The 11,795-nt window shown below is 45.6% G+C and overlaps 1 protein-coding gene across 3 annotated transcripts; it reads left to right on the top strand.

Annotated features, from left to right (window-relative positions):
• The first annotated feature begins 813 nt into the window (after positions 1 to 813).
• On the top strand, positions 814 to 10,131 carry PCNP (PEST proteolytic signal containing nuclear protein). 3 transcript variants are annotated; one of them, XM_055702206.1, is made up of 5 exons: positions 814 to 919; positions 4,389 to 4,609; positions 6,586 to 6,660; positions 7,160 to 7,215; positions 8,131 to 10,131. In XM_055702206.1, exons 1-5 carry the CDS (start codon positions 844 to 846, stop codon positions 8,258 to 8,260), a joined length of 558 nt encoding a protein of 185 aa, XP_055558181.1. In that variant the 5' UTR covers positions 814 to 843; the 3' UTR covers positions 8,261 to 10,131. The 3 variants fall into 3 exon arrangements, with proteins under 3 accessions (XP_055558181.1, XP_055558182.1, XP_055558183.1); XM_055702208.1 differs by lacking the exon at positions 814 to 919 and adding an exon at positions 3,821 to 4,365 and having other exon boundaries at positions 4,441 to 4,609; XM_055702207.1 differs by lacking the exon at positions 6,586 to 6,660.
• The last annotated feature ends 1,664 nt before the right edge of the window (positions 10,132 to 11,795 follow it).

Genomic DNA, 11,795 nt, shown 5'->3' with positions numbered 1-11,795 from the left:
GCGTTTGGGCAGCAGAGCCCCAACGGGCATGTTGTCAGTTAGTTTTCTGCCACTTGTAGGATGGGAAGGGCTTTCTTTAGGAGTGCTTAAATTTTTGATTTAGTCTAGTTGGCCACCCTGATACACTCTGACATTGTCTTTAAGCGGGTTTTGACCCGAAAATTCAAAAACAAGGCATGGGGAGCATAATTTGTAAGAGTTGACTTCAACTATTCCAGGGGTTGGTGGCGATCTGCTCCCTTCTCGCCTCTCCCTACACGCCGTATGGGAGAGGGGTGGGGGAGGGCGAGGATGCGCTGCCTCAGCGACCCCTTCCCCGCGCTCGGGGAGCCCCGGCTAGAGAGGGGCCTGTGGCCTTGCGCACAGCTTCGCCCTGCAGCAGCGCTGCGGGCCGCCTTGCGGGGCCGGCGCGGGCAGCCTCCTTTTTCCCTCGGCCGGGGAAACCCCTTGCGGGCTTCTGTTTGTACTCTGGGGAGGAGGAACGCGACCGCGCGGCCCCATGGGCTGGAGAAGGCCTCTGACCGGGCCGGGCCCCGCCGCTAGCCCGGCGCCGCCGCGCGTGCCACCGTTGCACGTTGAAGCTGGGGGCGGCGCGAGGCGGCGGGTGACCGTCACTTGGGCCGGGAGGGCCTGGCCTGCTGCCCGCAACGCGCGGGACCCGCCCGCCGGATGTGCGCCGGGGCGGTGTCACTCGAGGCGCTCCCTGCGGCAAAGCTTCCGGTGCGTCATTTCCGCTGCGCGGCAGAAGAGAGGGGGCTGGCCCGGCCCCTCTGTCCTCCGCCCGCGCTTTCTCTGTGGTCGGGGTGGGCCGAGGGGCGGAAGAGGCGCGGCGGGGTGGCGCGCATGCCCGGGAGGCGGAGGAAAATGGCGGACGGCAGAGCCGAGGGGGAGAAGGCGAAGAGGCCGCAGCCAGGAGGAGGTGAACATGTAGCGCCTCTCGCCGCGTAGTTGCGGGGTGGGCAGGGGGCCCGGCCCGGCCCGGCCCCTCGGGGTGGGGTGGGGTGGGAGGCCGCCCGCGGCCGGGCAGGGCGGGGCCCGGCCCTGCGGGGAGAGGGGCGGCCCGGGCCTGGGGGCTGGCTGGAGGGAGGCCGAGCCCCGTACCGCCGCCCTCACGGGCAGGGCTAGCCTCGGCCCTACGGGGTTCCTTAAAGCGGCTGGCGGCTCCTCCGTGCCCGCTACCACGTTTTCTCTCCCCGTCAGTATCCCCGCGGGGCGCCTGTGCTGCACGGGCGGGCAGCTTGGCCGCTGCTGCCCTCAGCCCCCGGGTCCCCGCACCGGGCTTGGGACCGCGCACCGGGCTCGGGTGGATGTGCCCTGCGTGCCGTGTTAAGCATCCTGCGGGGTTGCTTGGCAGCAATCTGCACGTTTTCTGGTTGGATTTATAGTAATTTATGTTATGACCGGACATTCCTGTCTGCTTCTGTACTACTTACTATTGATTGTCCTGAAATTTTTAATCATATGTTTCTTCTTTCTTCCCCTGACTTAAAATTCAGAAGACTGTGTCTTTGCGAAGATAAATCTTCCCTTTCCTGTTTTGATTTTTTTTTTTTTTTTTTTTTTTGGCTTAAGTATATTTGTAGGCAGAGGGCATTTCTTCGATCTGTTGGAAAGATTAAATCAGACTTGTAAACCAATTAGGATAGCCTCATCACTGAATGTCATTTCTGATAAGCACTAAAATACTACCAGTAATACTTGAGGTTTAGGTAGTTTCTTGACTCTTGGTTTTCTGTTGGGATTGGGTTGTTTGGGTTTTTTTTTGGTTGGCTGGGTTTTGGGGTATTTTTTTATTAGTAATACAGTAGCTGGACAGCACCAGTATGTCAGTTATCTGTACTGCCTTGTGTGCTGTTTGGTGTGCTGAAACATGACCTTAATGAGTTACGGAACATTGGCCCTAAGAAAGGATAGTTACTCCCTGATGGTTTTTTGAAAACACTTCAGTCTTTAGCTTTTGCCAAGATCAATGGGATTTACCTTAAGCTTAACTTAGTTGTGACTGGTTTGTACCCACCCCCACCGCCAATGTTCACACTCCCAGGGGCAAGAGGTCCTGAAACACTCTGTAGCTAGCACTGTCAGTCTCATCGCTTAAACCGCCTAGGCGATGGAAGTTGTCTACTTACATAGTTTTTGATACTCATGAAAGAAACTCACCTGTGAAGTAGGGCAGCTTTTTATTACTGCGATCCATGAAAAGAGCACTGGTCAGACTAGTTTTCGAAATAGTACTGGTGCTTTCTGTAGGTGAAATGTGACCCCCTTGGCATCTTTAGGAAATAATAAAAATACATATGCATTGGCATGGGAGAGACCTGTTTAATGGGTAATACATGTCTGCATTTCTTAACTGTTTCCTGCAGAAATAAAACAGTGCAATGGCTCCCTCCCTGCCTGCCTCAATTGTCCTACACCCTTTGTAGCTCCTTCTGCAAGTTCGAGTGTTTCTTTCAGTAGTTAACAGTTCATCTTAAGGGGAGCCTAATAGAAGCAACATTGAGAATGCACTCGTGATAGGAGTTAATTTTGAGAGAGAAGCTATTTAATGTTTTGGTGAGAAAACAGATATGGGTAGTTTATGTTAGGCTTCATCTTGTGCTTAGCAATGTTCTAGAATTTGCAGTCAAAGAAGTAAGCTGTAGTGTAATTAGCTTCAGGCTAGCATTCGCTCAGCAACCTGGGCTGGTCCTGTGTGCCCTGAAGTTTGGGCTGCAGTGGATTTTGTATGTTAGGAAAACGAAGACTTGTAGGTCCACGGTTCCAACGCTTCTAAGGCCAATGAATCATCTACCTGCCCTTGAATCACCTTACAGTCTCTAGTGTACCTAGGCTGGACTGGTAATTGAATATTCTGTTTAATGTGATTTCGTGGACTAGCTGTAAAGAGCTTATCATAGCCTTGCAGACTGCTGTTTGGGAAACTGTGCTAAGACAGCAACCAGTACCCAGGGTCACTCATCTAAATTTTGCTTGTGTCTCCTTCCTCCTTTGTCAATTTTATATCTATGTTTTCTGGTCAAATTTCTAGTGGTACAGATCAGTGCCATTTTTTTAATAGAGTGAAATTGATTATAAAGTATTAATGTTTTTTCTTGCGATCTGCCATGTTTCCGAATGTGAATAATAAACCCATTTTTGTTCCAATCACTTATTATCTTGATAGCTGGAAGAGTGGGGTAGAAGGGGTACATTCTGCTGCTTAGGATTTTGGAAATAGCAGAAAAATATATATAGATGGTGTCCCTAGTTTTTCTTTCTCCTGATGTTGTTTGCTTCTTTTTTTTTTTTTTCTCAAAGCTACAATCTTGTTGACCTCCAGTTCAAACTAGGTTCTCCCCCATTGCTCTATCTTTCTTTCTAGCTTTTTGCTGTTAGAGAGCAGTGCAAAGAACTTACTTCCCTGATGGTCTGAATTTGCTGTGCATGGAGGGTCCTGTTCTCCACAGGACACAGTGAGGAACTGATGCTAGCTCCAGTTTTCCTTAGACTGATAGTACGAGCACTTCCCTGTCTATTTCCCAGTGTATGGGTGTTTGGTTGGTGGTTGTTTATGGTTTTTTTTCCTTCCCTTCTGCTACTGCAGTGATTTGCTTATTGCAGCAGTGGAGAAATGTATTTTTGCTGAAGCATTTACTGTGTTTGGTAGGAGTTTTCCAAGGACACCTTTGTCTTTTGGTGTAGCTGAAGAAGCTAAGTGTATAGGAATGAAAATGTGATTTGAGTGGTTTTTTCTGTGTGGATTATTGTTCGGCTGCTGTGTTTTCCATGACTTTATACAAAACCAAAAAAGTTGAAATCTATATATATGTTTTTCTAGTGCTGATTTCTTCCTCAAGCAGAGCTTGGCAGATTTATTACAGATGAGATGCGGACAAGCAGTGACTTGAAACATGATTGAGACAGCCGGCCTCACTGTAGTCACTTCCATGATTTTAGAATTGTGCCAGACAAGCCTAGAGACTGGCATGGACATGTTTTTGTAGAAATTTAGGAGAATTAATTTTAATTTAGATTATCTATTCTAGATTTGGAATTGGGATTCCAATTATGAAAGCTTATCTATGGCAACTTAAACACTAAAAAGATATAGTCATCTACATTTAATTTACCACATGAACTTTGACTTCCATACTAAATAAAGAGATGGTGCTTCAAGATTGTTTTCCTGGCTCATACACAAGAAGTTCTTTACAAGTAGTGGAGTGCTTGCAGTTTCTTCTCCTCTTTGTGTTTTGCTGTCCACTAAATGTACGTTGGTGGAAACTGCTGTCACTAAAAACACTTTACCTATTGCGCCCAAAGTATAATGCTTTTTGAGGTTGCTGCTCCCATCAATCTGCTCAGTAAAAGTAGCTCATCTTGGTAAGTTGTTTCGACTTCACCAGGACCTGAAGAAGAGGCAGAAAAACCTGTGAAAACTAAGACTGTTTCTTCCAGTAATGGAGGAGAAAGTTCGAGTCGCAGCGCAGAGAAACGGGCAGCTAATGAAGAAGCTGAAGACTTCACCACAAAGCCTGCTCCTGCCAAAATGTCCAAGTTTGGATTTTCCATAGGCAGTCAGACAGCAAAGAAGACATCTGCAATATCCATCAAACTAGGAGCAAATGTAAGTTGTCTGAGGGCTTTTGGTTTTAGGGAAAATGAGGTGAAAGGGGGAAGTACTTTGGGGAGGCTTCCTTGCAGAAGGAAAGCCTTGAATTACACGAGGGTGACTTGGATAAAGTTTAAGAAAGCATCTTGGGGGCAGCTAGTTGTGCATGTCGTGCATGCGTGCTTCAGGTTGGTTAATACCAGGTCAGTTGTCTCAGGAAGCTAAGACTTGATTGAAATAAACTGTAGATCTTTAAACAGACAGAATAATTTTGTAATGAGATTTGATAAGTGGAATAATATCCTGAGGGAAATGAGCAGACTTGTTAAACTGTTCAGGCTACTTTGAAACGAGTGCTGGGAGCTTCATTGCATAGGATGCTTGAAGCTGCAAAAAAGCAGGTACTGTCCTAGACGGCTTAAGATGTCGTCCTCCACTGCAAAGAGCTTATTTTAGCATGGGGAGCTACAGTTTATTTTTCCTGACTTTGCCTGTTCTTTGCAAGGTCGGTATGATTCATCTATACTACGTGCAGGAGATGAGGCTTCATTACATAAGTTTCTGAGAATTCTGATCCCCTTTATTGTCCGGTACAAGGTATCCTTGTGCTTGTTCAGATGTGAATCTGATGCTTCTCTTTACTACCAGAGTAGTTCTCTACTGGCTTGGGCAAGGACAAGCCAGATGATGCCTCTCTATTTAATACAGTTCATTTACACTTCCCACATACAACTGTGATAGAGACATAAATCCTTGTCTGGATTAAATTCAAACTGTAGTCATGAAAGGCTTGCACCTGCAATGCTGGCATTTTACAGATCTGCAAAAGATGAAAAAGAGTGCTCTGTTATTTTGGGATGGGAGGGAGATGTGGGCTGGGAGCGTTCTAGGGTATCAATGCAATCAGGTCAGCTCAGACTTTGGAAAAATTGTCCAAGCTGCCTGCTCTGAGCCACCAGCAAAGATAGTTCCCATGGCAGGAAATGTGGCTCGGGATTTCTGGCTCACTGAGTTTAGTGGGTGATGGACAGTGCACCAGGCTGGGCACTGCTGAAGCTTACCCTGTTTCTTTTTAGTAATTTTTACACCCTTAGTATGTTACCTGTTCCTGTGGAGCTGATGCTTTAAAAAATGGTGCAATATTGATACGTTATACACTATTGGTGAGGAACAGCTGCAGACAGTCACATAAGGACTCTGCTGTAGCATCAGCTTCAAAACTATAAGTGTATATGGACTAATCACCAATACAGTGAAAATGGAGGAAGCACTGTGTGTGCTTGGTTTAGGTAACTGGCAGTACTGTAGGAGCACGCTGTTACTGATGACTCGATGCTTTCTCCGTGGTCTCAAAGTTACTTTTGGTATCTCTGCTGTATTACATGTAATAGTTGTGAGTTGGATGGCTTCTTACACTTCTAAGTAGAGGAAGGTAGTTACTTGAAGTCAAAATAATACTTTTTAAAGGAGCCTTATATTAATTGGACTATGTGATGCACACTGATGCTAATTTAAAAGTACTGAATTGTTGTATGCCAGGAGGCTGTTACATTGGCAAAAGACAATAAAATAAGCATGTTCATCTTTTTGGCACTGATGGATAAGAATACTCCAAAAGAATAATGGAAGACAGTGACATAGTAAAATTTTGAGTACCACAGCTTATTCAGGTTCTGATTTAATTGTGCATGTCATGCACCAGTGGCTGCGTACCCTTGCAGTGTGCTGGGGAGTGAAGGCTCGCTGGTGGGGAGCTGCAAAATGAGAGGGCTCGACTTGCTTTTCAGAGTGTCTCTTGTACAAATGAGCAGCCATTTTCCTTTTTTCATTAGAGAGAGACCTTTATCTGGAATCAAACAAACCCACTTTTCTCCTTCATTGCCCGTTTCAGTGAAGATGTTTGACTTCATTTCACCAAAATATTTAAAATACCAGGGGTAGCTTTTTCAAGTTAGTAGACTTACTTTACGTGTATGTTTGGTCTTTTTCAGAAGCCTAAAGAGCCTGTTCCAACCCTTGCTCCAAAAACCCTTTCCGTAGCAGCAGCTTTCAATGAAGATGAAGATGTGAGTAGTAAGCCAGTGATCAATGCAACTTAAAGTACTGTTGGTGTAGGTTTGGGTTAGGCAACGAGAGTGGGTCATTTAAGGTTCTTTACGTAAGTGTCAGGGATTTTCAACCTAGACACATCTCTTGTGTTCCTGTTTGAGGATGTACAACTTCGTAGCTCTGTGTGGGTTCTAGAAATCATTAAAGAGCTGATAATTTTTCCCTGAACATGAGATGCACAACGTAATTTGAATTAATGGTTGCTTTCTCCAAGCTTGATAAAGGGGAGGCAAAGAAAAGTTGTGCTGCTTTTAGTTTGCTAAATAATCTATTGTTGTGTTACTGCCCCCTCTTACACAGAGGTGTACGGTCTTTCTGTAACCTTGAGGAACCTCTGTTATGTCTGAGGTCGCTTTGCTTTCCTGTAGGGCTGTAGTCCGTACTTTATCTTGTCAGGCATGTGAAAAGTTCAGAAGGTAGCGCCCAGCTGCACTCTAACCTCCTTTCTCTCTGTAGAGCGAACCAGAAGAAATGCCTCCGGAAGCCAAAATGCGCATGAAGAATATTGGAAGGTAGGTCAGCTTTTAACTCGTTTGGAGAAGGGCGAGTGTGTGAGAATCTCTCCTCAGCACGGGTCAGATCTTTCAGATGGTTTAGAAATACAGGAAAATAGAATAGCTTCAAAAAGTTTTTCTCCAGAAACAAGAAAACTTAAATGCAGTTAGTTTCAAATGTTTCAGCTGTATGTAAGTTAAAAATAGTACATTTACGTTTGCCCTTTGAATCTTACTTGCCTCCTTTCTGAGGAAGAAATTAATTCTGTATTAAATTGGAAAAGTAATAGGTGAGAATTCTCTTTCTAGTTCTCCATTTTTTAAATTGTGCTGAAGTTAGGTAGCCTGGTCAGATTTTTAAACTCGCGTGCAGGGGGAAGGTCTCTTTCAGAGACACAAAGAATCTCTTGCTTACTTTTAAAACAAATAGATATCGTTCTTATACTTGCCACAAATTTGAGACAATATAGGGCCAGTCCTAAAATAAATAGGGATATTTTCAGAGGAGGCTTCACTTAAGTGAGGCATGAATCCTGAGCCTATCTCTTTTAAAGGTGTTTACCATGATGGAGTGCATTGGAAGTCAGTCCCCTGCAGGCTCGCTACTGTTCAGTGGGGTATTTTTCTCCAGCAGCAAATTTGGATCCTCAGTTCTGTAGTCCTTGCAGCACATTCTTCCCAGCTGGCACCAGTCGCTGCTGCTCCCACCTGCTCTGCCGCCCCATCTCATTGCTCTGTCTTGGTGCCCCACGCTGGGGTCAGCTCCATGGCCAGATGGCAGTCGCTGAGTGAGGGCTATGGGTGTCGCGGAAGGAAACGTGCGGTAGTTTCTGGTGGCAGGTTGGACTGGAAATGGGTGTTTTCGGTGTCATGTTGCCCACGCTACTGTAGTTGAACTGACTTTCTCGACTGATCTTGTTTTACTTTTCACAGGGATACACCAACCTCAGCAGGACCAAATTCCTTCAATAAAGGAAAGCATGGTTTTTCTGACAACCAGAAGCTATGGGAACGAAATATAAAATCTCATCTTGGAAATGTCCATGACCAAGAAAATAACTAAACGATGTGGATTGAGAGTTGGGTGTTTGGGGGGAGGGGAGGGTGTAACATTAAAGGAACAGTTTCCTTTTTTTAAGAATGGTATAAGACTATCTTTGGAGCCACTTTTTTTAAGATTTTGAGTGGTACACTAATAAATTAGTTTGAAATTAGAGGTAATTTATGTTTTGTATACAGATTTCAAGGCATTTGCTAATTTTGTAGTTCCATGTGATTAGTTTCAAAAGGTTACAGATAATAAAGAAATTGGAGTGGTACCTTTTTAAGATACTTTATTTTGTTTTGGTCAGGGATTAGTTAAGGTGGATGAAAAAAGGTTACTGTCTCTTTAATCAGGTTAACATTGAATGCTCTTGCATTCTCACTTCTGGCTCCCTCTTCGTAACAGGAGAAACAGTTGACTCCTAGGAATACTGCTAAAGAGAGTGAGCATTGTCTTGTGCTAGAAGCGTTACTGGACTATTAATTTGAATATAAACTTATGCAGGAAATAATAAGAACCTGGATTTTTTTTTTTTTTATCCCTGCAGTCACCTTTTGTTAAGTCTCTGCAAACTAGGAATCATGTTGCTCTGAGTGGCTCTGTTAACTTAGCTCTAATTTTGTTTAAAACTTCATGTAGGATGTGAAACCTTCTGTGGCCTGTTTCATCCTAAGGAAATGGGCCTTGTCTGTATATTAGATACAGTCTGTAAAGAATATTCACTATAACGGTAAATCAGTACTTTCAGTGTGCTCCTCTTAAATCATTAGCCTTGAGTAGTGCTTGTTAGCATTTCCTTGTGGTACACAAAAGCCACCACCAAAAAGACAAGCTAATGTACATTAAGCTTCACATTTGGTTGAAATATTTTTCTTTACTATGCCTAGAAGGAATAAAAGCCACACCAAAAATTGGTAACTCACTGCTTAAGTATGAGAAATCTAAGATGCACTTTCCCTGTCTTGCCATGTAAAACAAAATGCCTTTATGCCTGTGACCTTGGTGGACATTATCGGGTTAAAGAATGCTGTGTTTGCAACCCTAATGCTTCTGACACATGTCAACTTCAGGAATAAAACTCAACCGTTTCCTACCTGTCTGCCTTTTGCAGTAATTTTCAACAATGACTTTAGTCTGGGCAGTTTGGTTTCCTGCCTCTCGTACTGCAGAACAGTGCTGTGGGATTTCAAACCTGGTAGTGACTGTTACTAAATTTCAGTCTAATTTAGATTATATATTTTTAAAACATGTTACTAGCAGGACTGGTTAAACAGAAAGTTACCACCACCACCTGAGCATGGACATACTGACACAACCCTCCTGAACAAACAAGCATAAGGTTCTTTTTAAACTCAAATACCTGATAGTGTCGACCACTGAATTAATTTCAGCCTCGAACTGGTTGTAGAATTCAGTATATTAATTGCTTTCATCCTGCCTCTAAAAACCTTTCTTCATACTAATGTTGACCCTGTGAGTGCAGAAAGGAAGGTGCATCTTGAAGTTGTTTTTTTTATTGTTATTTTAGGAAAGCTCTGACCACTTAGACTTTTGCGTTTGTAAGTTCTAAAAACTATTTTTTTGTATTTTTGTATTGTATGTGTAATCTTTTTTTCTTTTGAAGTCTGATGCAGTTGAATACCTGTAACTATTTTCTTTAAAAGCCTTGTTATAAACGTAACATAAAAATGTATACATTATTTTTTTTCCATAGCAGAAATCTTTGGTTTATTTAAAAACAAACAAAACACACTTTCAAAACTGACTTTCAGGGCTTTGAGAACTGGTTTGGGCATTACTGGAACTAGGCAAGACAAAATGAAGCGTTTACTTTTCACTTATTTTCATCACTTGTGGTTATGTTTGTTGAAATAAATCCCTTTAAGATAGTGGTAATTCACAGTGAATAACTATTTTATCTTGCTCCTTAATAGTTATTTGATCCTGTCTCAGTCACTTGTATTAGTGAAAAAGCAAAATGGCACTTTGAGAAGGAGGATGGCTTTGAGATCTGTTCTTTTTTAAATAATCTACCACCACTGTCTTCCACATCTTTGGCTGAAGTAGACATTTGTATCAACAGTTTCCTGGTAGTTTAAAATCCTTTAGGAAATTGCTTGGCAGAGCAGCAGATGCGTTGGGAACTCACCTTCTGTGCCCGTGAGGGAGCAGAAGAAGTGTTTATCTGACTTGCTCTCATGGTCAATAAATAATCCTAGGCCTCCTGAGAGTCTGCAGCGGTTCCTAGATCTCAGCTGAAGGTGAGCAGAGATGCTGCCTCCTCAGTGCTGCTTGGAGAGAATCCATCCGGATGGCCTCGGCTCTGCGGGCATCTGCCAGTGTTTGGTGCTTCAGAAAGGAGCTGATCTCAAAAGTACCATCAGCGTGAATGTCAGGTGGAGCTTCGCTTGGAGCTCTGGGCTCTCATTACAATAGTCATGGTCTTCGCACAAGGATGGGGTGTGTGGGTGCGTTACAGTTTTTGTTCTAAGGATAAGCAAGAATCCTACTACTCACGGTAACCTACGCAGTTTAGCTGTCTGGATTGCCTCCAGGAGGTGGGCCGAGACCTGCTGCTTGGTGCAGCAAGGTACGAGTACCTGCCAGTGGCTGAAACCCTGCCTGTGTAACGCCTGCACGCTGATCTCGGCAGGCTTGTGCCTCCGCAGCAGTAAAGCTTTGCTTCGTGCCTGAGCAACTTGCAACATACCGAAGGCACCAGGTGAGTAAGTAGTTGCCCGGTGCTCCCTGTGCTGCCCTGCAGCTGCTGAGCCTGCCCGGTTGTGGATGGATCCAAGCTCATTGCTGCGGACTGTCTTCAAATGCCAGTAACAAACCCACCGACACCCACCCCGGGAACAGCGCAGTCACCTCCTCATGGCAGCACCTGGCTGCGGCCCCTTACCTGCCTCATCTTCCCCAAGCAGCGCGGGGCTGCGCTGTGCGGGGCTGTGCTGTGCGGTGCAGCCGGTGGCTCGTGGCGGGAGGATGCGGGAGCCAGCCGCTCTGCCCGGTGCCCGACGGCCGTGGCCGCCATCACACGGACTTTCTCCCACCTTGTAATGGCCCGGCTGGTGTTCAACCGACCCCAACAAATCCAGCCATTGCGCCCCAACGTGGCACCGGCAGCAGTGCATGAAGTGTACGTGTGGTTGTGATGCCGTGGGAATTCACGGCTCTGCCTGTAACAGCCAGGAGCGACAGGGTTCTGGCGCCAGGGGAGGCAAAGGCGGGAACTCACCCACACATCGCTTTGCTTTCTCAGCTGTAGCTGCATCCCTGGTGAAAGGCAGCTGCGGCCGTCAGCCACGCGACGCCTTCAGCGCCCAGCCCTCTGGAACCGCTTCCGGTGCGACTGTGAGTGTCCCGCGTGGCTTGATTACCTGCGGGGGCTCACAGAAGTGAGCACGCTGAGCAGCTCCCGGCCTTCCCCCAGGAACGGGCGCAGGGCTGGCGGCCTCCCTGCAGCACCAGCCTCGCCTGGAAGCTGCCCCGACAGTGCTGGGAGAGGCGTGTGCTGGGCCAGACCTGTCCCCCCAGCACGGGGGCAGCC

The sequence above is a fragment of the Falco cherrug genome, chromosome 2 (genome assembly GCF_023634085.1).
Source record: "Falco cherrug isolate bFalChe1 chromosome 2, bFalChe1.pri, whole genome shotgun sequence".
Lineage (NCBI taxonomy): Eukaryota > Metazoa > Chordata > Aves > Falconiformes > Falconidae > Falco > Falco cherrug.
Note: the sequence above shows the minus strand (reverse complement) of the source record. Positions and strands in the feature narration are given on the sequence as shown.

Bases quoted from the DNA above. Each gene is read 5' to 3' on its own strand.
- PCNP (XM_055702206.1), top strand. From the start codon at position 844: ATGCCCGGGAGGCGGAGGAAAATGGCGGACGGCAGAGCCGAGGGGGAG. The intron at 4,610-6,585 runs GTAAGTTGTCTG...GGTCTTTTTCAG, and splicing joins CCATCAAACTAGGAGCAAAT to AAGCCTAAAGAGCCTGTTCC. The intron at 6,661-7,159 runs GTGAGTAGTAAG...TTCTCTCTGTAG, and splicing joins CTTTCAATGAAGATGAAGAT to AGCGAACCAGAAGAAATGCC.